A 27932-nucleotide genomic window follows, 5' to 3' on the forward strand; every position below is an offset into this window, starting at 1 on the left:
CAATATTTATTACAAGTACGAGTACCCTAGTTGTTAAGCATTAGGGCAAGTATACAACAAACTTAACTATACGATAGCAATCTTTCGAACGTCGGTCTATTTTAATCCTAGCAATGCGAACAATTATGAGTAAAGCGTTTTAGTAGTGTCAATAATTTACACCACCCCTCGAACGAAAGAGAGAGAGCAAATCTAACAAGTGAAACGTAAGCTAACAAACTAATTCAAACAAACAAAGCAATAATTATAGGCAGACTCAATGCTTTAAGTTTAAAGTTGCTGCTAGACGTAAGTGACAATTATACGAATAATGTAAAATGATTTTCTGAGAAGGTTAATAAACATTAAAAGTGTATTTAATGAGCAAATGAAAAGGCCTTGTAACGTGTTTTAATTTGAACAAGAAAGGAAAGCTAACTTCGGACGGAGCCGAAGTTGATATACCCTTGCAGAATATTCTGTAAATTATATTCTTCAAAATTATTCATATGTGGTATTCTTAATACTCGTAAAAAGTCCCAACTTGCTAACTTTTAAAACACCAAAGTTATGGCATTTTCAATCGTTCAGTTATATGGCAGCTATAGGATATAGTCGGCCGATCCTTATGAAATTTGGTAGGTCGGATTGATTGGCCAAATATAAAACCCATAGAAAATCCCAACTTCCTAACTTTACAAACACCAAAGTTATGGCATTTCCGATCAATCAGTTATATGGCGGCTATAAGATATAGTCGTCCGATACTTATGAAATTCGGTAGGTCGGATTAATTGCTCAAAAATAAAACTCATAGAAAATCCCAACTTCCTAACTTTAAAAACATCAACGTTATGGCTTTTCCGATCGTTCAGTTATATGGCAGCTATATGATATAGGTGCCCGATCCGGCTCGTTCCGACTTATATACTACCTGCAATAGAAAGACAACTTTAGGGAAAGTTTCAAGCAGATAGCTTTAAAACTGAGGGACTAGTTTGCGTAGAAACGGACGGACGGACAGACGGACGGACAGACGGACATGGCTAGATCGACTCTCCTGGTGATGCTGATCAAGAATATATATACTTTATAGGGTCGGAAATGTCTCCTTCACTGCGTTGCAAACTTTTGACTGAAATTATAATACACTCTGCAAGGGTATAATATGGCAGACTTTTTACCGGCAGGTGGCGTTTTGTTTTCGTCAGATGGCGTTTGCTGATGAATTTTCCATCCCTGAAAAAATGGTTGGTAGCTCCGATTAAATTTAAACCAAAATTTAAGATATTATTAATAAAGACGAAAATATTAGTTTATATGTTTATACTTTATTAAATTCTTTAGTAAATTCTTATACTCGCGCCATGCATTTATAGACAATATGTTTTATACTTTTCTTTCGTAATAATAAATGTTTTTATTTGAGTTTTTGACTAGTTGTAGTTTAAATACGAGTTAAACGCTTTTGATTGATGCGCGTTTTAAAGTATATGCAGATACATACATACAGATATATAAATAAGTTTATTTAAAAATTTACAAAAATGGAAAACTTATCTGATTCGTTATGAAGCTAGTAGCACTTTAAAATTCCTAATTGCTTTTCGCATATATGTAGTAGTCGTGTATATCTCTATATTTTTGTAAATATGTTCGTTAAAGTAAAAACTGCATTGCACATTTTGTCAGTTTCCTGCTTTGTTTTCAGTGTATATATTTTGCGTTGACCTTTTTTGATTAGAGTTCTGTATTTTGGTTTTAGTATTTGATATTCTCTTTAGTTATAAAACTGTGTTCATCTTTATTCTCGTATCTCTTATTATTCTTCTTAGTAACTTTAGCGACAATTCCCCGTGTATAAATATATAATAAAATAATAATAAAACTATGCATTATAAAATTGTATAAGCAACCTATATCATTACAACATTTGTTTATATTGCGCTTTGGACTTGCAGCAAAAATTTGGCACCAAAAATAATAAAAGTGTATAAAATATATTAAGCTAGTTCGAAATATCGTGGGTTCTATGGAGGACATTTTTAAAAACATAGTAAAACATAATAATCGTAAAAACTAAGCGAACTTCAATCTCACTCTCTGTGGGTCACGAAGAAACCTGCACTTGGTCTATTTTTTAGCGCTGCGCATAGGAGAAATCCGTCTGAGCATGTGCATCCTGACTACTTTGGGGGAGATGATAAAGGGGACTCTGCTGGTGATAATGATGCTGGCATCCGGACACCTGCTCCACCTGAAAGCCGTGCGACTGCCGTTCCAGCGTGGAGAACCTTGAGGAGAGCAGCCTTGGGCCAATCTGCTCCTGCTGATCCTGTTCCACCGAGAAACTCAGGCCACAAGAGCAGTGTTCGATGTGGGACTGGGGTATTGTCAATCCCGGCGTGGCATGCACTTGAGCCTGTTCTGTGATGATTGCGGGTGGTGGCGACGGCGAGGACAGACAATCCTGGCAGTAATGGGGCGTAGCTACCATCTGCTGATGAAACTGGCTAAAGGATGATGGCGGCGGCGGAGGAGGCGGTGGCGGCGTCATCGAGTGGGTAGACGAACTGGAGTCCGTGGATTCCGAGACCGTTTCTGTAGCTGCGCTGTCCGACGTCGATGTGGATGAGGATGGCTTGTGTGGCTGATGCGGTTGATCGGGTGGATGATGGCAGCGACATATTGTAACTCAAAAAGTGCCGCCATCGTGCTGATGACTAGATGAAGATGAGGTTATTGCAGATGCCGGTGGTAGAGGGGCTTCAGCAGCAGCAGGCGGTGGCGGAAGAGTAGCTAACCCCAATCCGTTGACCTGGTGCTGCACCATGCTATAACCATCCCCATCTCCATTCTGCTGCTGCTGATGGACGAGATGATGATGACTGTTTGTGGAATGATTTTGATTTGGATTCTGACTATGATTGAGTTGTGTAGTGTGCGTTTGTGTGCTGGGATTCGGCGAATGGGCTTCATCGCCTGCAATGATGACCCCGTTGCTCGATATGCCCAATGATTTGGGTGGAATGGGCGGCGGTGGCACCGGAAAATCCTCCACATCAAACGAACTCGTTGAACTCTCGCGTTGTGTGATGTTCATCGATGCGCTGGCATTGTAGTCCAAACTGCCATTGCTGCTAATGCGACAGTGCTCCCTATGCTGCACTGTGATGGCCGAAATCGATGATGAGTCTTCGCTCAGGTTGTTGAGATTCATGTGGTTCAATTCCCTGGAGCTAGTCGTCGAGATGCCCGAGTCCCGAAAGTCGTTGGGAGCAAAACAGATGCTCAGGTGTCCTCCGCTGCCGTCCTGGAAGTTCGGTGGCAGCGAGTGTGGCTGCTGATCGGCCTCGGGATCGTCGTAGCTAATGTCCACCACGGAGTACTTCTGGCCATGCTGCTGTTGCTGCTGAGAGTGACGACGACCCACGGCATCAGCGCCGCCAAAGTCATTAAAAATCATTGGATTTGAGGCCCTCTTATCTGGTGTAATTCCACGCGGTGGTAGCGGCGGAGCATTGGGGGAATTTACTGTCGGCTGCCGCTTGGGCGGAACTTCCGGACTATCCATGGCTCCATTACCCATAAAATTTTGCGACCGTGGACGATTTGGCACTGGGGGAGCTGCAGTATCCTCCAAGGGAATACTGAGGCTCTCTTTGCTCAGCGTTTGATAAGGGTCTACCGGCCGCAATGTGTCTCCCGGCCTCGTGTAGATCTCGTCCAGATCATAAACATAGTTGGTGTGAGAATTAGCATTCAAAGTGGAGGAAGCGGTTGCCTGCGCCACACGCTGTTCCGTGGGCAAAGGTGGAAGCGGAGTGTTCACAATGCTCTCCGAGTGCTGTCTTTTCAGTCTCCCCATGCCGGATAAACTCTGCTTCAGTTGCGAGAAGCGTTCCAGGAGTCGATTGTGCAGCGGTTGGACACCACTGGGAGCCAATTGGCCATGTAGCTCTAGGGCCTGCTCTAGAATTTGTATTTGCTCCAGGATCAGTGCCTTTAGGCGCTGCACATTAGCCTGCTGGCCGGCACCCTGAGGCGATTTGAGGAACTGCTCGGAGAAGAAGGCCTCCTGATACTTGCTAATACCGCCCATGACATTAGCATCGATCGTGCCTTGCAAACGCATCGAAAACGGATTAATATTCCTCTTCGGATCGCGTTTGTATTGCACAATCAGCTCAGACAGTTCCTTGCCAGCATTGCTGATGATTTCGCAAGGCGTACTCCACCGGTGTTAGCTCCTGCATAGTCTTTTGTTTTACCTCGTACCAGCGAAGAATTCCTGGCAAAGGACTGGCGATCTCCAGGATGGTACGCTCAATCCACAACGACTTAAACTCATTGTCTTTGTCCACTGTTCCCTTGTACATTGGCCGATCGTAGATGAACCGGGTCACATCGTTGACTTCATAAAAACGAGCGATTTTCTCCGGCACCGGAACCATAGCCGACTTCAAGGCCTGCGCATCCCCAACGGGTCTCACATTACTAATTTGTATGTACTGATCCGGAGCATTCAGAATGGCGATATCCGGCGGACTGTTGTTTCCCAAGATCTGGGCACTGGGAAACTCCATTTGCAGCCGCTGTGTAAAGGCACCTATTCGCTCGTACTCCAATCCACGATAGACGAATTGCTTGTTCTGTAAAAACGGAAAAAATGCCAATAGTAAGATCTTAAAATAGGCTTCATAGACTAAAAACATACCCGCACAAAAAGTGGCAATCCCATACCATAGAATCCCACCCGAAAGTATTCTGGTTCCGGTCGCAATTGAGTAAGGATATTTTGGAAGAATTTGGCCTCCTGTATGAGTATTTCACTCAACTTGTTATAGTCAAACCGACGTGTTTCATAGAGCTGCGCAAGTTCTTTGCACAATGGAATGCCCTTCTCCCAGCATTTGCCTTTGTCGAAGTATTTGAGGATCTAAAAAATAAAACTATAGATTAAAATATATTTAAGATGAGCCTGTAATCATTTTTAACATCATGATATAGTCGCTCCTTGCGCTGCCACTCTGGCTGTTCAGTGTTTTCGAAGGGGGTAGAACTCGGGGTCTCCCGATCCCAGCTCAGCATGGAGGCATATAATTTGAGAGTGAATCCCGCCTCTGTGTAATTCTCAGCCTGCAGATGCAAGTTGTGCAACTTATAAATGTATCTGCCGAGAAGAAAAGAAATCAGCGACTCGTAAACATATTTTATCACGTTATGGACTTACCTCAGATACATCTCCTTCCTATTAATTTCGTTTTTGTAGAAATTAAGGAGATTGACAGTGCAGGTCATTCGCTTGTCTCGGTTCTCCTCGCCCTGCATTACGCTGCGATAGTCCAAAAGTCGCTCCAAAAGTCGGGTGACTGAGCCTATAAAAGCAATGCCAGCATCCTTCCAGTTCGGATTCTCCACTTGTACTTTCTCCAGCAGACTATCGACACACAAAGATTGCAATTACTTAATGCCAAATTTCTTAGCGAGGGGAAAGAGTTTCAAACAAATAAAATTCACAACAAAAGGACTAATAGAGGCTAGCGGAAAAACTACACTTAAGGCAAAGGATAAATTGCACTGAGTTAAACTTACACCAAGCTGAGATGTTCCCTTTTTATGGATGGCGATTGCAATGAATGTGAAGTGAGTCATATATGTATATTTACAGACATTTACAAACATTTATTTACACATTTTGCAGTATACAAAGCGTGTTTCGCAACTTACATGGTGCTGAAAAGCTCCCTATACTCGTCGTCACCCTTGTTCTCGCTGATGAGCAGGTCCAGCTTGTCAATCAGTTCGCTCTCCACCAAACGGAACGAACCTCGGGCAGCCTGCTCGAGCACATTTACATTAATTACCAATGGTCATAGCGATAAAAAGCAAACAACCCACCTGCTCGCACTGCATCATGTCGTAAAAAACCGAAAGCGTGGCCTTTCGCAAAGCGTGCTCTGGTACCAATGTGACCTCCAGGAATGGCCCCACCATCGAGGGAATAAAGTGCAGTTTTTGCTCGCCCAGTTGCGACCACATGCTGAGTATCTGGAAGCCCATGAGTACCCGCATGTCGCCATGCGAGTGGAGTATCTTCAGTCGCTTGGGCTCTCTATATTGCTCCAACTGCAGGGAGGGCTGTGTCAAGAATGAAACGGCCAGACTGAAATAGCTCCACCAAAGCTGCGAATCAAAGGCCTGGGGTCCCAAGAATCTGTACACCAGGGGCTTAGCGAACTCCTCCAGCGACATACGCAGCACATCGTTGGCGGCCAACTTCATCACAAGCCAGTCGTTGGGGAACACATGCCAGTCTTGGGTCAGAAGCTCCTCGTACACCAGCCAGGATTTGCTCAGGAACTCCTTGAGATCACGCGGATCTTTGTTGGGACTCAGCTCGTCCCAGTAGCGCTTGTAGTGGGTCTCGTCAAGCAGCTGCAACAAACCCAGCAGACATGAGACCAACTGCGGTAACACTGCATTGGAACCCTCCATTATAATGCTAATAGTGCGGATAAGAATTCCCAGTATATTCTTGCACAGCGAGTCAACATCGTGCTGGAGTGTGTTGGTCACCTTATCCCGCTGCTCCTTCTGCAAATCATACAACTGGCTAAGAATCTCCGACAGAATCTCGGCGCACAGACGCAATTCATCACGTCGGCCAAGATGCATTCGCAGGTGCTTGCAGGCCACAGAAAGTACCACAGTGCGCGAATCTGAAATAAAAGCCAACATGAGTCTGGTAAAATAATTAATTTAAAACTACATACCATCCTCGTGGAATAACTCCCCAGACACCAGATCCTTGACAGCATGCAATTTCGCTTGAATTAGCCGAATAGGAGCTCCTCGGGGAATGGCATCTAGCATATTCCGCGCCAACATGCCCAACTCCGGAGCTGGCAGCGTGTCCTTTAACTGCTCCAGCACCACACCCGTCGAATTAAGCAGCGCCTCCTGGGTGGGAATAATAACATCGTACGAGGGAACAGCCAGCATTCCGTTGAGGGCCGTAAAAAGGGAGTGGAGATCCCGGCGGAACGAGTCCTCATACTGCCCACCTGTAGCCCTTGCAAACAGTCGCCTCGACTGAATTAACAGCTTGAATATGTATTCCAGTGAGCCGAAGCACTTCTGGAAGGGATCGGGGTGCTCTGCCTTGGTCATAAACACGGCCATGTGCTCCACGGATGTAATGAGTCCCTTGTAAACCAAAGCGGCAGCAAAGTGATTCTCAATATACTCGTTCATCACCGGCCGAAAGTGCTGGAACTTGTTGCTCTGCAGCAAGCTGAAGATGCTAACAAGCACATGAAAGACCAGACCCGAGTGCTGAGTGCTGTTTCCCTCCTCATTCGAGAACATGGCAAACAATGCGTCTAGCACGTCCTGCAGGAACTTGACCAATTCTTCATCTTTCAGGCGCAGCACTCCTGTCAGCGAATCCTGTATCGTTTCGGGATAAGTGCGCCACTGCAGCAACGAGAGGAGGTCCGCATTCTGCGTCAGTTTCGTGGAACAGAGCAGGGAGCGCAGGACGAACACTTCCTTGGAGCTGCGACTGAAACAACCACCACAATCCATCTTGGCCTGTGCATCCCGCGGTCGACTTTGCAGCCGCAGATAATTTGAGGCCTGCAATTTCGCTGCATCCTCACACTTGTACACATACAACTCGTGCTGACCATCGCCCAGAGTGGCTCCTCCCGTGTCCATCAGTCTGGCAAAGCTGAAGGCGAACAACTTCGGTTCCGTTTTATCTCTCGTTGAGCAGTGCCTGAATTCAAATCTCACATGAGCCGTGGCAAACTTGTCGATGGGCACACTGAGGCGCAGCATTTCGTTCCAACTAGGTGCATTCTGATGATACAGGATCATGGATCGGTACAGCAGCTGTGGGTCCATGCCGGAAGCACCCCACAAACAGTCGGTTAGAACATTGCCCGTTTCATCCAGAACCACAACTGTCACAAGGATATTTTTCCCAGTGTTCTTTCCACCTCGCTCAAATTCACCGCGTTCCAGGGTGAGAAAGAGATCGTTGCGGACGTCTCCAGGCATGATGACATCCGGGAAGCCCATCTTCCTGGTGATCGTCGAGCCCTGGAAGAGCAGCGGCTGTTCCTGACGAGCCTGTCCCAAGCCCCCGTGCAGAAGTTTTAGGGACACAACAATTCCCTGAGTTCCCTGACTCGTCTGGATGGGCGAGTATTTTCCACTCGACTTCTTGATAATCAGTTCCGGCAGCAGGTGAAAGTCCTTTTCTTCGCTCTGGAACAGCTTGAAGTTATACTCCCTCTCATCGGAGGACTGCTCCAGACTGCTATCAAAGTGGGCAATGTCGCCCAACGAGAGAACACCCACGCCAAACGGACGACGGAAAGTTGGTCCATGTCCAGATGAGGCACTCTTCTCGATCTTCTTTATGGAGTCCGATTGAATGATCTTGCCCACGCGCATCACCACGGCCACCAAATGAAGATCCTCATTGAGATCAGCGGCGCCTAAAGAGATTAAACATTTAATATTTAGCACTATATTTCGAAGGTGTTACAAATTATATAAATATTTCTTTGATTTAGATTTGCTTTAAAGATATTGACGCATTCGTAATTAATTGATTTGAACAAGTTTACAGAATTTTTTTTATAAATTTTTTGTTATCTACATTTTTCTTAAGGAAAAATTTTTTTTTTTTAAAAAAAAAATCGGAGATGTCTAGAGATTTCACAATCAAGATTGAACAAAATCTTTGAATCATATTCCTTACCAAGATCAGTAAACACCGTGCAGTTGCTGTGCAACTTTTCAATGTAATTGGAGAAACCGTCTTTGGACATCTTGACCAGAAACCGCTCGGACAGTGGTCGCATGTGACTGCCGTCGTAGAGAAAGAAGTACACCTCGGCATCATCGCCACCTATCCGATGGCCAAAGTCGCGCATGCAAAAGTAGAGATGGTGGGTGAGGATCTTGCGCTGTGTCTTACGCCTCAAAGTTCCTCGACTCTGTGGGTATGTTAAATGAAAAATAATTAAAATACAGCAATTGTGTCACATTAAAAATACATACTGAGGAGGCCTTGGCGTTATCAGCACTGTTCACGTGGACATTGTATAACTTGACAATGCCGATGCCATGTGGATCCACCGCCAGAGGTCCCTCTCTGGGCACCAAGTCGAGAGCGAGTTTGCTGCAAAGATCGAAAAGCATTTGTAGGTTGATTGATAGCGATATTAGGGAAGGAAACACCCAGCTAAAACAACTTTGCCACTTTGTCACGTTCCGATACGAAAGACACATTTCAATTAATGAAACGTGGGAGCTGGAGCTGGAGGGGAACCCTCCGAATGCAGTCCAGTTGGTTGTTTTGAAAACCATCAGACCTTTAAGGAAATTGACGCATTCGTAATTAATTGTCGCTTGACGGAGTCGTGCGGAGCGCCAATAATTAAATACAAATTTGGTCAGTCATCATGGACGATCATCATTAATCACCGCATATTCCCATAAATAGAACAAGCCGCAAAGGGCTTGGAGATTATTTTTAAAGATTTGTAGAGGGTTCGAGATTAGCATGGGAGACCTCATAGCTGAGTTTTGTATTTGTAGAAGGATGAAAGATGGATGGAAATTAATTGTAAAACAATTCATATGTGATGGGCTAGGAAGAATGTATTCAAACCATATCCGTTGGATACATATTTTAGGAAAATGTAAGTTTGTGACAATTTTACCTTTGTCCCTTTTCTAATATACAATAATAATTATTTTAATATTAAATCTAAGAACTCCAGTTCAATATCAATCTCAAGTTCCCCGATTCCGAGTATTCAGTACTACTCATGCAAATGAATCAGTGCCAAGGCAGCCAGAGAACCTGTCACGGCACCGCTCAACTTTCGGAAAGTAGCTCAAATCGAAAATCAATCGACGTCTATCGACAAAGATCGTATCTAAATGGATTGGGCCGATCATTAACTTCACACTATCTATGGCCAGTACGTGCCTGCTGTTCGTACAGCAGCTACCGATTGGAATTTACATGATGATGATGATGATCATGCACGGATCATGGTCTCACATCGCATGGCCCGCATGACGCATAAATTTCGGCTGCTTACAGCCGATTCCAATCCAGCCAGATCGAGTGAGGTACACAAAAAACTACACAGCTAATGGGTTCACGGCATTCCGGTGGCGCATGCGAGAAGAAGAAATGTAGACGAGGAAAGGAGAGAAGTGGAGGCCCAGTCTCAGACTCAGGCTCAGACCCAGGCCCAGAGTTGGCCAGAGTTGAGGCCAGGTTCATAGCGTTGGCCAACACAACCGTCCAACGTCATCAGCAATATGTTGCCCGACGTCGCGACGTCGTTGACGATGCTGCTACCTCGGCTACGCTGGGTCTTCTACCTGGCTTACGCAGAGAGAGCCGGGCATCTTTTACCAACCTCCAGAACAAGCCGAAGAAGCCGTTTTGCTGTTAACGAGGCCTAAACGGCTTTGCTCTGGCTCAGGTGAAATTGAGAGAGGCAGAGCGAGCCAGAGAGAATCTCCATTTTGGAACCGGAACCAGTAGAGAAACAAAGCGGTAGAGAACCCCAGAGAAAGAGGCCTATAGATCTCTGGGGAATGTTCAGGTCTCTCTCTCTCTCTCTCTATAGAGATATGTATATATGTGTGGGGTTTGAGCCACCTCTGTTACGCCGGGAGTTCGGGCTCTGAGTTGACGTGACCAAATGAAGCACTGCGACTCGAAAATGTATCTCATGGATACAAATATGAGAGGTGCGCGTGCGCGGCAGTTTTGGGACCCGCAAAAAATACGGTAGCCATGCTGGTAATGAACACTTTGAGTCGTTTTTAATTAAGTGCCTGACTCAAAGCTCAACAGGTGAAAGGCAAAAATATTTACCCCCGAAAAGCAGAAATGCTTCGCTTATCTGAACAAATTATTTTTTAATTAAGCCTCACCTAAAGTGTTGAAAATCTATGAAGATGTGACACAACAGAATGAGGAGAACGAAACGAGAAGACGCAACAAGATGGAGACCCAGACGATACAGAAAAATTTAATTATTTACACTTCGATAAGCAGAGCTGTCAACCACAAACAAAAGCAGTAACAACAACGCGTTCGATGGCATTGTATCTATGGGTCTCGCCTCGCCAGCGGCCCAGATACACGGCATATCACAATCACACATGCCATATATTTCGTATTTAATGTCTTTATAAAAGGTGTAGCTCGCAGATACATTTCTGGCGAGAGGCCACAGGCAACCAGACAACAGGCACCAGGCACCCAGGCATCGACAATAAACAAACAGTGCAATGCGGGGAGGAGCAAAGTGGAGCTCAGCGGTTCAGGACATGGAAACAGCAGCTCCAGAACAGAACCACCGCACCACCATGAAACGGCAGCAGCAGCCATTTCGAAATGCCATTTCATTATGGCCAAGACTGAAGAACAGGCAGGCAGGCCAAAGCCACCGCGCTGAGTCATTCCACCAGTCAAGGAGTTTGCTGGTTTTGCTGGCAGGGGGGCAGTAGTTCAAACTTGGAACTTGGGACTCGGGGATCTGGGAGGAATGCCTGGCAACAAGTTTGGCGATGCTTGTCTAGCTCTCAGCATGCAAATGGATCTTCATTTTGGACCCTTCGTGAGACTGTGTGCGATCAGCTACGACACATTTAACCCTGGAATACGAATAGTTCCTTGGACCCACTTGGCGTACACTTCAGAGCGGCGTCTGTGCTGCCAGAGGATTCACTGGACATGGAAGCAGCGATAAATTAAATGGACATGCAGCCTAAAGTTCCGCGGAATTAATTGCAAAACGTTTTTATAATGAGGCGCAAAGGAGCAATATCAAAGGAATTGGGGTTCACCTCATTAATTACATATACCTGGCTTTTAATTTAATAAAACGTAAATTAAAAAGTGAATACAAAAAATTTTACCATAGTTAGCTAACTAATTGTATGGGAATCGGGATTAAGCAATTACATAAAGTGAAAGTTCTTCATTTAAATTACTCTAAAGTTACATAACATTTTTTTAATTTATGGTATGGATCTCAAACACCTGTATTCTAATTCTAAAAATACTTTTGCATTTGCCATTAAAAAACCAAATATTCAAAACAATCCAAAATATTTAATAATGCTATTACGAAATTACTCTTCAATTTGTTAATATGAATAACTTTTAATAAAATGGTAAATAAAACAAACTAAATGCCAAATGTTAATAACAATTTTTTTTTAAACCTTAAAATAATCTTTAAAGATGGCATTGCACTTAAATACTTGTGAATTTTGTAAGAAATCTAAAGGCATATAATTTTTCCGATCGTATTTTTCTATTTTTGGATATCTGTTTTGTTTTGTAAGTCATTTATTGGATGTTCCAGTTCTGGCTCATTGTGTTTTAAAATTTTTGTTTAGCCTGAATGACTTAAACTCCGAATCCGACTATTCCAGTTTATTCTTAAAATCCAGATCTAGTTGATAGAGTTGTAGAAAGCAATAAAAATACTCCGCTCACCCTAGAGACCTAACTAATCAATGGATTTACAGATTTCCAATCCAGATGTTTGGGCTGCACTCAAGTCGTTTCAAGATCGAGGGAAAATCGGAGATAGGAAAATCGGAGTGAACTACCTAAGCGACCTAAGGTGGCTGGGTGGGTCGATATCTACAGGTAACACCGGGTCTCAGGTAAATGGTAATGCGCGAGTGCAGCTTGAGCGTAATTTCGAACGGTGAGCGGGAACCAGCGGCGATCGCTGGTTCGTTCCGCCCGAGAGGGAAACCCACCCAGATCGTAAGAGAGACTCGCACTCCGCTCGGGAATCGTAGCTCGTTCTGCTGGCTCTGGGAATCTGGCGTCGGTGTCAGTAGGTTTTTGAACGCCGCTGAGAGCAGCTGCATATTTTCGAGATACGGATACGGGTATGCGAACCACCGAGTATTGAGTACTGAATACAGAGTAGTGCTTTGAAATCACAGCTCAGCACCACTGAGCAACCACCAAGCTGCACGCACACCACTTCAAAATGCAGTTACGAATGCAATTCCAGCTCCACAGCTGAGTCTGTCTGCGTGTGTGTGCGAGTGTATCTGTGGGTGCGAGTGTTTGTACTTGTGTATAATATAAATCTTAAATATGCAACAAAGTTATAAAAAAAACAAGAAACACAAAACACACAAAAAACAGACAAAACCCATAAATTTTAGCAGCGAAAACGAGTTTTCTAAGTGTCAAAGTGGCAGCAATAAATTTAAATGCGAGCGGAGAGCTCAAAAAAGACGGCCAGGAGCAAAAGAATCACTTAAGTGTGCGAAGGGGTCGTCGCAGTTCGGTTCTGGCCAACTGGCAGGTTGCTGTTGCCAATGTTAGTAGCAACACCTTCAGACACCACAAAAAAAGAAAAAAAAACACCAAGGAAAACGAAACAAAATGAGAGAGAAACAGTGGCAACAACCGATCGGATACGATCGCGACCGCTCCGCTCCCAAAAAGAAAATACCTTAAAACCAGTTTCTTTTTTTGTCTTTTTCGAAAAAAAATTTATTGAAAGAAAAGAAAAGAGGCAGGAGTTGAAGTTGGGTTGAAATGAAGTGCTCTCCGCGTATCTGTGTGTGTGGTGTCCGTGTTGATGTGTGCGTCGTGGTAAGATTGAATGTTCAGTGCAGAAGCTGATGCATTTAAAAGGAGTAGCTGCCGTTGCGCAGATACAGATACTTTGCGACTTTAATTGCTGTGCGCATGCGTGCGACAGAGACGACTCTATGTGCTCTGCGTACGGTGGTGTGTGTGTAGTGTGCGTGTTGCTCTCGGAGTTACGGAGTTATACGATCTGTCGTGCCGAAATGAAATACAGCCAAAACACACACATAAAGCACACAATAGCCCCGAAAGGCCGAAAAAAATTTGCATATAAACAAAAGAGCCAAGAAGAAAGCAAACCAGAACCTGATCCATGGCGAGTCGAAAAGTCGAACTCAAATCCAAAAACCACCGAAAAAGTGGAAAAAGAAAACAAAACCTCAAGTGATTTGGGCTCTTTTGGTATGGGGACAAAGTGAAATTTATGCGTGGGTTGACAAAAAAGCTGTACCGGTTCTGAGAGACCAAGTTCTTGAGATGAACTTGTTAGCTATACTGGAGTGGTTGGGGGATAGAGGGTCGCGGGGAGGGCATTCAACCTAGGCGAGCTTAGCGCAGATTAGATTAGATTGCACAACATATAATGGAGAGAGAGCAGCTATGCCAGCGATGTTCCTAGCAAACAATTCCGGCACTGCCCAAGCACTTACTTAATTGTAAGTGCGGCTTGTCGACGATAACGCCGAGAAGAAAGGGGAGGGGTACTGGTAATGGCACTAGTACTGGGTCTCAGATTGGGAGTGGAGAGGAAATATGTTCGTATATGTACATATGTACGGTGGTGAAATAATTTGGAATATGTCATGTCTGTCCTAGATAACGCACAAGGCAAACACAGCACACAATTAAGTATGGCAAAGAAAAAGCGATTGCAGAGCACTGAGAGAATGGGAGCTTGTGCGATATCCCACATCCTAGTCCCAAGGGAAAGAAGTTAATATCAACTCTTTGGGGAATATGAAAACTTTTTAGACACAATGGTCTTTTTTTGTACTTTTTGCAGTGTAAAAGTGCTCATTTGATTATTGTTCTCTTGTCCATTTGCAGTTAGCTTCGTTGCAGCAGCACACCAACCATCAACATGGCGGTCTTTGGCATGGTCTCGGCTGTGTCCGGCTTCATCAAGATACGCTATCTGCTGGACAAGGCGGTCATCGACAACATGGTGTTCCGCTGCCATTACAGGATCACGACCGCCATTCTCTTCACCTGTTGCATAATCGTTACTGCAAACAATCTGATCGGTAAGTTAGCACCTTCTTTAGTTCGATTGCACCCAAAATTAGTGGAGCTATGCAACTGTTTAGCACCCGAGTAGCCTAGTTTGCACTTGCAATTGCAGCAATGTTGCTAATGCAGCACTAAAATCCATGAAATACGATTCGACCCATTTGAAATCGAACTCATCAAAACAGAAATGACAAGCCACCAGAAAAAAAACTCGTGCAGAGCTTTCACAAATTGGCCGCAACACGTTTATCAAATTTCAGCTTAAGCCATTTATTTGAATGACTCATTCTTTGGTCGCCACGGGTGGTGGCCTGTACTCAGCCTGAAAGTGGCGTGAAAATCAATGTATGTGGTTCAAGTTGGGCTAAGTGAAGTGTCTTACACAATGATACTTGTAATGGATATTAGTTTACAATCTCATGTACTTTCAAAAAGCCTTTACAAGAATACTTTTACAGTAAGAGCAATATAAACGGGGTGATTAGAAAAATCCCTAAATCATTATTAACAGCACTAAATTAATAAACATCATTTTTAGTACAAATTATAATAAAAAATGATAGTAATAAAAGAAGTTAAAGTTTCCCACACGCGATTAATTAAGTTCAAACCGGATCAATAAAATTTAACTTTAACAAACTAAATATTACATAATTACAAAAAAATATCACTTGACTTTAATACCCATTTCATGAATCTTTAACCAGATCTAGGCAACGCCTGCCTACCCAGCTTCAAACCAAATATTTGTGCATTAAAAGAAGTGCTCTGAAAGTGAACAACTGACAAAACCACAGTCAAATATTGACAGTTGGTTCTGGGAATTCCCCAACCCCGCACCCACCATCCTCTGCACTTCGTCCATTTGTATCCACTTTGTTTGCCCAAACAGTGGTGGAGGAGGCAGAGTTAATGTTGAAGTTGGGGCGCACCCAAAAAAAGTCTTTCTGTCTATCTACTTGTCCGTCCGCCTGAATGTTGCAGGTCTACCTAGGCACGTTGCTACGTCTGCGAGCGACCTGCAACCGTAATAAATGTAACCGTACAGCAACCGCACCCACAGATCCGACAAATTGGGACTGTGGAGCTGGGACCAGAGATTGCCCTAATGGCACTTGACGTTGACGAACGGCTGGCGAGGTTGCTGGTGAGGAATGCGCGTGTATTTCTCTCGATTCGAATTGCGACGAGGTCGAATGTATATCTACAAATTATCTTTATCTTTGCGCTTGCAGGCGATCCCATTAGTTGCATCAACGATGGCTCCATACCGATGCACGTGATCAACACTTTCTGCTGGATCACCTACACGTTTACGATACCTGGTCAGCAGCATCGGCAGATCGGAACGGACGTGGCTGGACCGGGTTTGGGCAATGATTATGGCCAAGAGAAGCGCTACCACAGCTACTATCAATGGGTGCCATTCGTGCTTTTTTTCCAGGTGAGTCGAGTCAAAAAAAATATGAATTTTGCATAATATGGAAGAACTAATCTGAACAATTATAAACCATTGTTTAAAGTTTATTGTTTAAACTTATATTAATACATTTTTGTATTAATGTTTCAAAGTGTAAGAAGTTTATTCTTATTATTATTATTTATTAATCTATATAATTTTAAGCTAAATTAAGCTTTTGATACATAGCTCCTTAATATGTCTTAATATGTCCGGACCATTTTGTCTGTGATCTTAATTGAAGTCTTAATACAGCAAGAACCAATTACTTATTGTTCACTTTAAGCGTGACAAATCTTGTGTCTTTAATTTAATGTAATTCTTACTTCCGTCCAAACTAAACTGTTTATTATTTCAGGGACTCATGTTCTACGTGCCCCACTGGGTTTGGAAGAACATGGAGGACAACAAGATCCGCATGATCACCGATGGACTGCGCGGCATGATCAGTGTGCCGGATGATTACCGACGGGATCGTCAGGACCGGATCCTCAAGTACTTCGTAAACAGTTTGAACACCCACAATGGCTACTCATTCGCATACTTCTTCTGCGAACTGCTAAACTTTGTCAATGTGATTGTGAATATCTTTATGGTGGATAAGTTTTTGGGCGGTGCTTTTATGTCCTACGGTACGGATGTGGTTAAGTTCTCCAATATGGATCAGGACCAGCGCTTCGATCCCATGATAGAGATATTCCCCCGACTAACCAAGTGTACGTTCCACAAGTTTGGTCCCAGTGGATCGGTTCAGAAGCACGACACGCTCTGTGTGCTGGCATTGAATATCCTAAATGAGAAGATCTACATCTTCCTGTGGTAAGTACTTGAGTATGGTTATTTATTCGAAAGGATCTTCAATAGTTATTTCTTATCAAAGGTTCTGGTTTATCATCTTGGCCACCATCTCCGGCGGTGCTGTGCTGTATTCATTGGTGGTTATCATGATGCCCACCACCCGGGAGACCATCATCAAGCGTTCTTATCGCTCAGGACAGCGTAAGGAAATCGCCGGCTTGGTCAGGCGCTTGGAGGTGGGTTATTCTTTAAAATACCTCCTCTAGACTAGGTTTTAATCAATTGTTTTCTCTTACAGATTGGTGACTTCCTGATCTTGCACTTCCTAAGCCAGAATCTCAGCACAAGATCATACAGCGATATGCTGCAGCAGCTTTGCAGCCTGCTCGGAGCATCCCGAACCCCATCGGCCCCATCGACCCTGGAAATGAACCCCATCAGTCACCCGATATACCCGCCCGTAGAGAGCTTCGGCGGCGGCAAGGAGACGGAGACATGAGCCCACACCTCCGGGGTGGCTTCAAAAACAATGATTTCAATGATTTCTCAATAATATTTGTAGGGGGGACGATAGAGAGAGATGTGTGTCATGAGGTTAGGCATTTCCATTTCCACCACTAAGACTGCAAGAGAACGAATTAACAATTGCACTTTCGGAGATCCAACTCAGTAATATTCTATGCGAAATATATTTAGCAAAATTATAAGAAAGCAATCTTTGAATTCGGTCCTAGGCAAGTGAAGGACAGGTGCAGTTCGTCATTGACACGAGGTGAGCCACAGAGTGAGACATCAAGGGAGGAGATACTAATACGAGAGGGACATAGGCAGACCGTGCAATTTGTAGGTTGAAGATTGAACGACGAGGTGGAAGAGGTTGACGAGGATAACCCCATCAAGCGATTTTGCTACTTGGTATCGTAGTTAGGTCGTTGACAATGATGCGCCATTTTAAATATACAATTAAGTTTAACAGTTAGCTCGATAGTGGATAGTTCGGATCGATCGATCCCATACTGAAGAATACCTATGCAGCTAATTATATCTGCTTATCGCTCACGCACGCTCACGAAACGTTGATCTATATAAAATTGTAGTAATCGAATGATACGAGTACGACGAGGAATATAATTATGAATATTTAAAAGAGTATACACAAATGCTCTCGCTATTTTTGTCCTAACATTTAGTCTACAGATATATCGTAATTTTAAGGAATTTTGTTTATAACAAAATTATTGTGATTATTGCTAGAAAAGAACACATTTTACATAAAACAAAAGAGAACCAAGCTATCTAAGTTCAAAGTTGTAATAAATATTCTATATACAATTTCAGCTAAACTTCGGCTTTATCATTAGAGGGAAACGGTGTGGGAAATATAAATGTGAAGGTCGGATGTTCTTGCAAGAGTATTGCATTACAACTAAAGTAAACAAAGGAAAACGTCAAGAGCTACATGATTTTGCTTTGATAGATTAGATTGTTAGAAAAATTATGAATTATCGTTGCTAAATTGGTTTACTGTTTAAGAATTTTGTATTTTATCCATCATGGTTTAAATATTGCTTGACTTACCGATTGCCCCAATCGATTTTTGAAACCACAACCATCTGAAGCTCCAGTGTCTGATCTTGAGTCATGGTGGCACTCAAGAGTTCCCGACGACTTTCCAATATGGAAAACATAACTTTGCGCAGGGTTTGGAATTTGTACGCTTCGCGATCCTGAAATATATTTGAAAGTAGTTAAACGTTTGAGCTTTATAATTAATGTTTAATTAACTCACCACATAGAGTCGTTTCCAGATCTCGGACCATTCGCGCAGGACCTGCGTACATTCGGCGACCACGGGATCGATTTTCGACAAATCCTTAATGTTTATGTAGGTTTTTGGAAAGAGGCCCACAGCCCGGGATTTTCTGGGACAGGAGCCGCGATACCAGTACTTGCACTCCTCCACAATGTCCACAGAATCGCCGACGTCCAGTGCCAAACCAAACCGGACATCGCCATGCCAATTGTGGATGGCTGTTGGAAAAGAAGAAGAAATGTGAAAATGAAAATGAGAGCAGGAAAAGTTAGTCTTAGAAGCGGTTGGATTACAACCAGTTGCGTTTCCACTTCTTGGCCATGACATTGCCCCAGGATGGACGGCGTGGCAATTAAAGTGCCCCCATGAGTGGCCACTTGAGCATGCCACGAGTGGCCCAGCAACAATAAATACTTCAACTATAAATAGGCAAATGGCTATGAAAAGAAAACGTATGCATCCGAACGTATTTTTATGGAGCCAAGCGTATGTATACGGGGGTGTCCCTTTGTCGAGCACGGAACAATGAGCAGCACTTGGCCACGCCGGCAATCGAACACTTTGGCTCATGGCTCCTCCAACCCAAGCTGGAGCTAACTACGAGCCGGAGCTCAAACTGGAGCCACATCGCCGGGCTGCGAAAAATGCTGGATACATCCGCAATGCTAGATATAGTGGTAACGATTACACTGCCAACTTTGGTTTTCTTCTCTGGCCCAATCTCACTTAACTGAAAATTCTTTTATGTTCGGTTGGGTGAAACAAGCCATCTGGAATCTAAATTGGAATTCTACATTTTTCATTGAGTTTACTGAACTCAGTCATCATATTCAGCAAATTATTTTTGGAAGAACTTGAAATATTGTTAATACACAAGCTTCTTAAATTAATAATTTATAACTAAATATGGATTTTTGAATATGTTTGCACTTTCAAAACCATATTTATATTAAGGCAAATTAGTAAATAAATTAGCGTATATATACATGATTTTGAATGATGATGATTTTTTGATTGAATTTTTAATATTCATGCTTCGAGCATTATTTTAGAATAATAAATGTATTCATTAGTGAAGTGTTTTGGTAATAAACTCAGGGAGTACAAACAAATCTCACGAGAATTTTTTGCCTGGAATTTCCCCATTATCCGACCTGATCTTAGACTACATAAGGCTTATTTAAATTCCGGGCAGGCCATTTCCGATTTTTCGCCGTGTATCAATTACAAATGCAAGGCACACACTCTAGTATAGGAGGCGCCGCAAGACGAGGAACACGGCCCAGCTAGGGTGGTGCTGATGTTGGTGGTGGTGCTTCTGTTGCTGCTGCTGGTGGTGGAGGTGGAGGTGGAGAAGGTGGTGGAGGTGGTGTCTGTGGGGCTGGGTGGATGTGGATGTGGGCTCCCTTGTTGAAAGACAAACGAGCGAGCACGGCATGAGCATATCAACGAAAGGAGCTAATAAAACGCACGCCCAGACAGACAGAGGGATTCGGAGGCGGGGAGATGTAAAATGAAATGCTTCAGTGCCATGAAAATGGGCAAACTGCTTCCTGTTGTTGCTACTGTAGCTGTTGCTGTTGCTGCTGTTGCTGTTGTAGCTGTTGCTGTTGCTGCTGTAGATGTTGCTGCTGTAGCTGTTGCTGTTGCTACTGTGAGTGCTTTATGGTTGCTGATGCCTTTGCCTTTGCCGGAGTATCTCTTCTTTATTTCAGCTATAGTTTCGACTTTGCCAACCGCCGCTAACTGGCTTCAATTTGCACTGCTCGTTGTGAATGCGGCAGACTGATTTAAATGAATTCTGGAGATGCTAAATAGCAAGTATTTTATAATTCAAAATGCCAGTTGAAGACCCCGCTCCGGACTTGGCTCTTCAACTGGCGCGGGCAAACACTTCAGAAAATGAGCATACATACCCACACTTCGGCACTCAGAAAATACTTCAGTGTTTCATATTTCAAAAGGATCAATAATTCCATAAATAATTCTATATATGGACTTTATTCTCCACTTAAAGTTTGAAATAATAACTTTTGGTAAGAAGACATTATCATCTGACTACCATTTTAGCAGGAATATAAATGCAAACCTTTTTAATTTATTTGGCTGAGTGTACATTCTCACACATCCCGGATTCCGCAGCGCAGTAGGCAAAATGCCAGCCAAGCGTTTGCACTATTTAGGTCAGTCACATTAGGCAGGCGTCAGCTGGCAAGCAGCTAAAGCTGGAAAACCCCCTCACAATTACACTCACAAAACAAAATGGTACTTTAAACAAAAACCGAGCTTCCACTTACGGTCGAAACAGGATTTCAAAAATGTTTGCTTACTTCAAAACCTTATTTCTTACAATCCGTTTATGGTTGTCATTAAACATTTCATTAACATTAAAAACATAAGAATCAAATTGATATCGGTACTTTCTATTCAATTATATAATATTTAATTGTTATTATAAAAAGTTATAAAAGTTAAAACATTCTTTATCGAAGTGTACATTTGTAGTTTTTTCTCCTGGTGCGTTTATAATTTTAATGAGCGTTTAGCCAGCTTAGGGAAATTTAATATTAAATTTAATAAAGTTGACTTAAAGTGGCACTGGAAATTGGCAGGATCATCATCATAGGGTTGAGCCCCATAATTACTTTTACGATGAATGCAATATCCCAAAAGGCTTGGCTTACATCACTCTTTTTGTTTGCCCGCATACAAAGGGCAAAATGGGGTAAAAAGCTGGGGTAGATAGCAAAGAAGAAGCGGAACAGAGAACACAATACTCACTCCAACAAGTCCGCAATGTCAACAAACGTATTTAAATAAAAAAGTCGTTAAGGCAAGTGCATGCGAAATGGAAGAGGGGCGAACAGAAGGGGCTCTAGGCGGAAAATAATTTTAAATTAAATGAGAGAGCATTGCCTGCACTACTTGCTGCGACTGAAATCGCAGCAGAAGGAGAAGCTCAACTGCAAATGGATTAAATGAGCTGGCGATTTGCAGGGGCGTGGCGGGCAGCCCGCAAAGGGGGGGCCCAACCTCACACTTGACCCCCCTGCGCGTCCACATCCGTCTCCGCATCCGCCGCCGCCTCAGCACTGAAGTGCCGCTGGGGAGGCTTAAGAATTTAATTAATTAATTGTGTTATAACCAACAATATGAGGTCGCCAACAAAGTGGAACTCGCCGGCTGCGGAAAGGGAAACCGCCCGAATGTGGGTTAAGTGGTTGGCCTAAAACCACTAAAATTAACTTTGAATGGGTTAGGGATATCGCTTCTCCAGGGAATAAATCGTAATTATCACATTGCGCATTACTGCACGCTTCCACTGCTTATAATTACATATACGATTTTATACTTTATCTAATCCATTTAGAACATTCATGGCACATTCAAAACTGGCACAATCATGCTGAAAATATTTAAATTAAAATATATATTTGACTTACAAGGCAAACGAGTTTTGGGGAAGTTGTCTCAGACAATGACAAGTTCACATTTGGGAACAATAACAATACATTTTTTAAATGCATGACAAACAGTATATTTGCTTACATATATTTATGTCGAACTCTATTTCGCAGCTTATAATCGGTTAAGTTGTTTCTATAATCTATACGATACTGATAAGGTAGATTATAAAAACTGTCCAACACATTAAAAAGAACCAAAATTCTTTGAGTACAAATAATTAATAAATAAAGGGATTCCCCGTTCGTTATTTGTTTACTCCCTAAAGAAAAATAGAAAATAAACTTTACTGCAGTTAGAAAATCTTATAAAGTAAAATGTTAAATTACAAAAAAGGCCTTGTTTTTTTAAATTAACTACCAAGTTATCTCCTTAGTCAATATAAAGGAACTGATTACCTTTCCAAAACGCTTGTGACCTTAAAGGTTCAGTATATTTTAATGACTTATTTTCATTTACGCTTAAAAAAAAGGCATAAGACCAGTTTAAACGTTCTATTTGGTTCGCCGGAATCGCTTGAAACCTGTCCTGAGGAGGAAGCATGACCCAAATGTCAATCAGATGTCATTATCACAGACATTGTCTGAATAATAGAGTTGGTTGAATGGATGCTGGCTCACTTGCTCCGTACAGAGAGCGATCTCCCCGCTTGACAAAGGCGTGTTTCCTCCATTGTCAAGTGGATTTTATTATAATTGTGAGTTAGTGCCACATCAGTTGGAGAATAAATGGGTATGTAGATATGTGTAAGTGTGGTTGGGGCCTGAAAATATTTGCTTATTATATGCATTTTGTATCTCTCGATGTGGTTGGCATTACTGTAATTAAATGCATTTCATATATGCCACTCAATTGAGTGCTTGCACACTTGTTTGTTTTTTGTTACTGTTTGCATTTTGTTTTCGCATGTAAATGAGCATTTAAAACCAACATGGCGCACATTTAAGGCTGACAATTTGTATGTTCATTTTTGAAAATTTATATTTAAAATCATCCAGCCGTGCCAATCAATAAGCAGCAACTGTTATTGACCCTTTCCCATCAATGAACCCTCTATTTGGTGCACCAGCGGAAGAACTTGTTAATTATTTGTATAATATATTTACTTCTTGCTCATCTAAACACTTTATGAGACAGGTAACTTCTTATCTTTTTTGGCTTATCGAAGGAAAGGGCTACTTCCTCTAGGGGGATATCAATAGCTTTTCCTACTCTAACCCCATACGAATGCATTTACATAAATCACCCGTCCTTCCGGCAATGTGACCGATAATGCGCCCAAATGCGATATACTGATAAATTTCGAGAGTGCGTGTGTTCGTGTTGTTAATCATACGCCGCGTGTCCCGTAAATGGCAATTCATAAATAAATCTTTAAAGACGAATTATGGAAGTACAACTCAATGGGACGAGTGTTTCATACGCACAACTCGAAACAGAGAAAAAAAAAAACAAAAATGTTGCCGCCAAGCATATTAAACAATGGAAATGAATCAATGTTATGCGCACTCATGTGTGCGGTTGTGCGTTCTAAAGGAAGGAAGCTCTGCACAAATTTGTGCGCGGCTTCAGTGGCCAAATGCATAAAATGAATATTAAATTAAAGTTGAAACTGAAATTGCCGCAGCGACAGCGGAATTCACTGGAAAAGGCAGACAGCCAGGCAGAAAGTCGGAGCGGCAACATCCGGTGCCGCAGGCCGGGCCTTGCTTTTTCCCTCCCCAGATTCATTTAGATTTTTTGGCAGAAAAGTTGCGTAAACTTTCAGCTTCAAATCTAAGTTTGCAACTCCCGAGTGGAGTGACCCGCATGGCCAGGCGAAGAGTTCCGAGGGTTGCTTCGCAGAATTGTCACCATTGTGCACTCGACTCACAGCACAATTGAGGGCAACAACTACAGTCGTACTTCTCTTAGTTCAACTTTTCCAAATTCAAGTTTCCAAAGGCCTTAGCAACAAAAAAATACATTTTCATTTTGCCAATCAAGAGTTAGCAAATGGTTACTGATGATAGTAAATGAATTTTTATTGTAACAGCTTTCTAGTCAAAGTTGCTTCTGAATGCAGTTCGGAAAAGGTTCGTTTTAAAAAAAACATTTTACCGAGAGTACCAGTATTGTAATGAAAAAGTAATTTTGATATAATTTGTCAGTTTTGAATTCAATTTTTTTTTATAGAGGACTTGAAGGAAGCAGGTTAACGTATCTTTAAAACGATCTGCAGTTTTAATTTCCATATTTAATATGCATTCCCAAAGTAATAATGATGTATTTGAACATATCTTTCGATAACCGATGGTGGTTTTTAGTTATTGACGTTCGACTGTATATGCAGCAGCGGTACAGTAATTACTTATAGGGGAAAAAGGAAAGGGCCGCAGACAAAGAGTGCGCTGGTAATGAAGTCATTGCCCAGCAGTTGCCCAGCACGTGGCGCTGGCAGATGAAAGGCCACTGCGGCAGGAACGGACTGCGACTGGGACTGGAACTGGGACTAAAAGGAGGCGGTGCTGGTGACACAGGGGGAGGGACCGGGCATTGTGCAAGGTTAGGGCGTTGGCTTGACAGCGCATCGAATCGCTAATGATGTTAACACAGCCTGGATCGCTGCTCGACGACTGACTGATTGATTTGTGTAAACTTTGACCTCTCCCATGTGGAGCAAACATCAGCGAGCAGCAGCAAAAAGCTGTCTCCATGAAAGATGGGGAACTGGAGCAGTTTAACACAACAACGAAGCAATAAAGAAGAAAATTTTAATGGCATATCGAATACGAGACACACTTAAACTTTAAGCTCCACTAAATGGGAATGATTCAAATAATATTGTACTTTGTTTCTAGTGAAAATTTTTTAAAAGAAATTATTTTATAGGTAAATGTTTATATTATTTTTAATCATCGATTCCGTATTGTCAAACTACTTATTGTTTAACTATTTTAACTTTAAAACTACAATTGCATTATTGGAGAACTCTTTGGTTTACTCGTAATTAGTGGCCACTTCATTTTTGGATCGATTTTGTCAGCTTGATATTATGAGGAACATGCCGAGCATCATATAAACAATGAAAATTGGCGCTTATCTGGGCGGAAAGCCATTGAAGCGGCACAATGAATAAAACTTGGCACAGAGTCTGCTACTGAAGATGCTGCCTGTAGAATACATCGCAGACATTTACTCTGTCGTTGGGTCTTTTATTTTATTTTGCCCACATCCCTGCCATGTCCCCTTAGTAATTTGTTAAGCGTTGCCATTGAAGCGAGAAGTGTGACGAATACGGAGATAATGTGAAAATCCAGTTGAAGAGAAAACAACAAGCACAATAAGTTTCACTAAGTGCGCACAAAGAATATCCAAGATCTACTTGTATTGTTCGCTTGTGTGTTATCAAAACACGCAACTTGATTTTCTACGGCCGTTACACAGTGGTAACCGTAAAGATATGGACAATATACTAAGTGATTGCACAGAAGAAAGGGATTTCACCAATTTATTTATTTAAAAACTTGATCTTGATGTTGTTTAATAATCACAAATTCAATAGATAAAAATATCTTGGGATCCCAAAATTTATGAGCCAATAAAATGGGTAAAGAATTTATTTGTTGTTTTAAACGAATAGAACCTATTTACTTTTTCTAACTTTATATAATATATTAACATATGTATATGTTTCGAGCGTTCTCAGAAATTAAATCTTTAATATTATATATTACTTTTTAAATATGTATGTTATTTCCCAAAACTTTTAAGTAGAAAATTCTATTAATATTTTTAAAATCCTAAAATATTTAAACCTCTTTTCGATTGCAAGAAATGTTTGTTTTTTATTTTAAATATTATTTTTTTCTCTGACAGTTTTTTCGAACAAAAACAATGATTTCATGATGAACCAAAACTTTTTTATGTGTGTAATTACGAAAGCATTTAAATTGGCAGCACCTGGGCTGGTAAATTGGCAACGCGACAGAAAAGCGCTGTGCGGGAAAACCGTGTGCGGGAAAACTGTGCATATAAACACATCAAATCGCAGCACGGCAGCAACAACAAACAGGAAAATCTTTTTGAGATACATGATGGGTTGAAAAGGGGAAGTGGGCGGTGGGCTGGGGGTTGATGATGCTACAAAACAGTTTGTGTACAAAAATAAGAAGAAAAATCGCTTTTCCTCCCCTCTTTAAAAGTGCGGGGGTAGTTGGTATCCGGCGTTTCGCGGAAAAACGCGTGAATCGACACAAAAGGCAACAATAAAAACAAAGGCCACGCACGTGACGCCCAGCGGGGGGTGGTGGGTGGTTTGTTGGGTGTAAGAGTGGGTGGTGCGTTTCATTTTATTTACTCACCAACTCCGTATTTGTTGTTCGAAGGTATCCACATTTTGTCGCTGGTTGTGAGCTTCAAGTTTAGCCGAAAAATTCCAACTTAGCCTGCCACTCCCTGCATTTAAAATTTATCAAGCGATTTTTGCAGATACACCCTTTTTTACTGGCAAAGATTTGCATTTGAATTCAAATTTGCTTTTATTATTGCCTATATTTATCCACCACTTTTCGCACAACACACATACAACACTAATGTATACAAACGTATTCAATAAAACTTTCGCTTTTGTTGTTGTCCCTATCTCTCCCTTTCTCACTTAATCTTGTTTAATAACTACAACTACACAACAACAACAATTGCACTTGTCTACATTGTTGTTTCTGTCGCTGGAAAGCAAAGATCGCGGTTCCAATTGGCAATGATTACCGCTAGGTGGAAGAAAAGGAAGTAGCTGATTGGGAAGTCTGGAAGTGGTTGCTTTTGCTTTTGTTGCGTTTTTCACGGACCCGCGCACACACAAACAAGAAAATCAATACGAATTTCGAATTTCCAATTGCACTTTCAGTTGGATTTTTCCCTCTTTGCGATTTTAGTTGCTTGACTTTTGGCACTGATAATTGTTGTTGTTGGGCGACGCACTCGCGACTAACTTTTGTTTAGTTTTTTTGCGCTGTATTATTTCTTGCGTTCTCCGTGCCGCAGCTTCGCGTCCCGGGCGCTGCAACGACAATTTTGTTCACCGCCACAGCTGTGAGTAGTGTGACCGAGAAAAATCCCAATCAATATACCTGAGAAATATACTTTTTATACCATTTTCATTTAAAAAAATACCACACTATTTTTTTAAATAATTTATTTTTTACTTATATTTGAATATCCACAGACATCTTTACCAAAAAAAAAAAACAGACGAAAAAACTTGATTTCATGATGATTTTGTTCCCTTTTATATTTCTTAAAAGACTCAAGTAATCCAATCAATTTAAATCCTAAAATAAATTGTATTAATATGGCTTTGCTATTTTTTATAAGATCCTATGAGATTGAAAATAAGAGATTTAAAAAAGGAAAACAATTATTTTAAATAATGTTTATTATTTGAATTAAAAAAAATTCGTTGCAAATATTTTACCAAAATGCCATGTTGCCAAAGTTTTGACTTTTTGGAAACTTTCAAACAGATA

At 42.0% G+C, this 27932-nt stretch overlaps 2 protein-coding genes across 2 annotated transcripts; one reads left to right on the forward strand and one right to left on the reverse strand.

Annotated features, from left to right (window-relative positions):
• Positions 1-1366: 1366 nt before the first annotated feature.
• LOC108050276 (dedicator of cytokinesis protein 3) lies at positions 1367-27483 on the reverse strand. The gene is given in 13 exon segments (XM_017131877.2): positions 1367-4204; positions 4206-4631; positions 4697-4918; positions 4978-5152; positions 5213-5419; positions 5710-5819; positions 5881-6701; positions 6756-8489; positions 8756-8993; positions 9058-9178; positions 18726-18874; positions 18937-19178; positions 26769-27483. Coding segments are annotated over 13 exon segments (6564 nt in total). The 5' UTR covers positions 26803-27483; the 3' UTR covers positions 1367-2119.
• Positions 12849-18490, forward strand: LOC108050277 (innexin inx3). The gene is made up of 6 exons (XM_017131878.2): positions 12849-12942; positions 14708-14904; positions 16126-16334; positions 16708-17168; positions 17230-17383; positions 17446-18490. The coding sequence occupies exons 2-6, from the start codon at positions 14742-14744 to the stop codon at positions 17644-17646; spliced, it is 1188 nt and encodes a 395-aa protein (XP_016987367.1). The 5' UTR covers positions 12849-12942; positions 14708-14741; the 3' UTR covers positions 17647-18490.
• Positions 27484-27932: the final 449 nt, after the last annotated feature.

The sequence above is a fragment of the Drosophila rhopaloa genome, unplaced genomic scaffold (genome assembly GCF_018152115.1).
Source record: "Drosophila rhopaloa isolate 14029-0021.01 unplaced genomic scaffold, ASM1815211v1 contig_178, whole genome shotgun sequence".
Lineage (NCBI taxonomy): Eukaryota > Metazoa > Arthropoda > Insecta > Diptera > Drosophilidae > Drosophila > Drosophila rhopaloa.

What these genes read in the sequence shown, in the direction of transcription:
- LOC108050277 (XM_017131878.2), top strand. Translation starts at nt 14,742, where the DNA reads ATGGCGGTCTTTGGCATGGTCTCGGCTGTGTCCGGCTTCATCAAGATA. An exon ending in TACTGCAAACAATCTGATCG is followed by an intron (nt 14,905 to 16,125) that starts GTAAGTTAGCAC and finishes TTGCGCTTGCAG; the next exon opens with GCGATCCCATTAGTTGCATC. An exon ending in CATTCGTGCTTTTTTTCCAG is followed by an intron (nt 16,335 to 16,707) that starts GTGAGTCGAGTC and finishes TTATTATTTCAG; the next exon opens with GGACTCATGTTCTACGTGCC.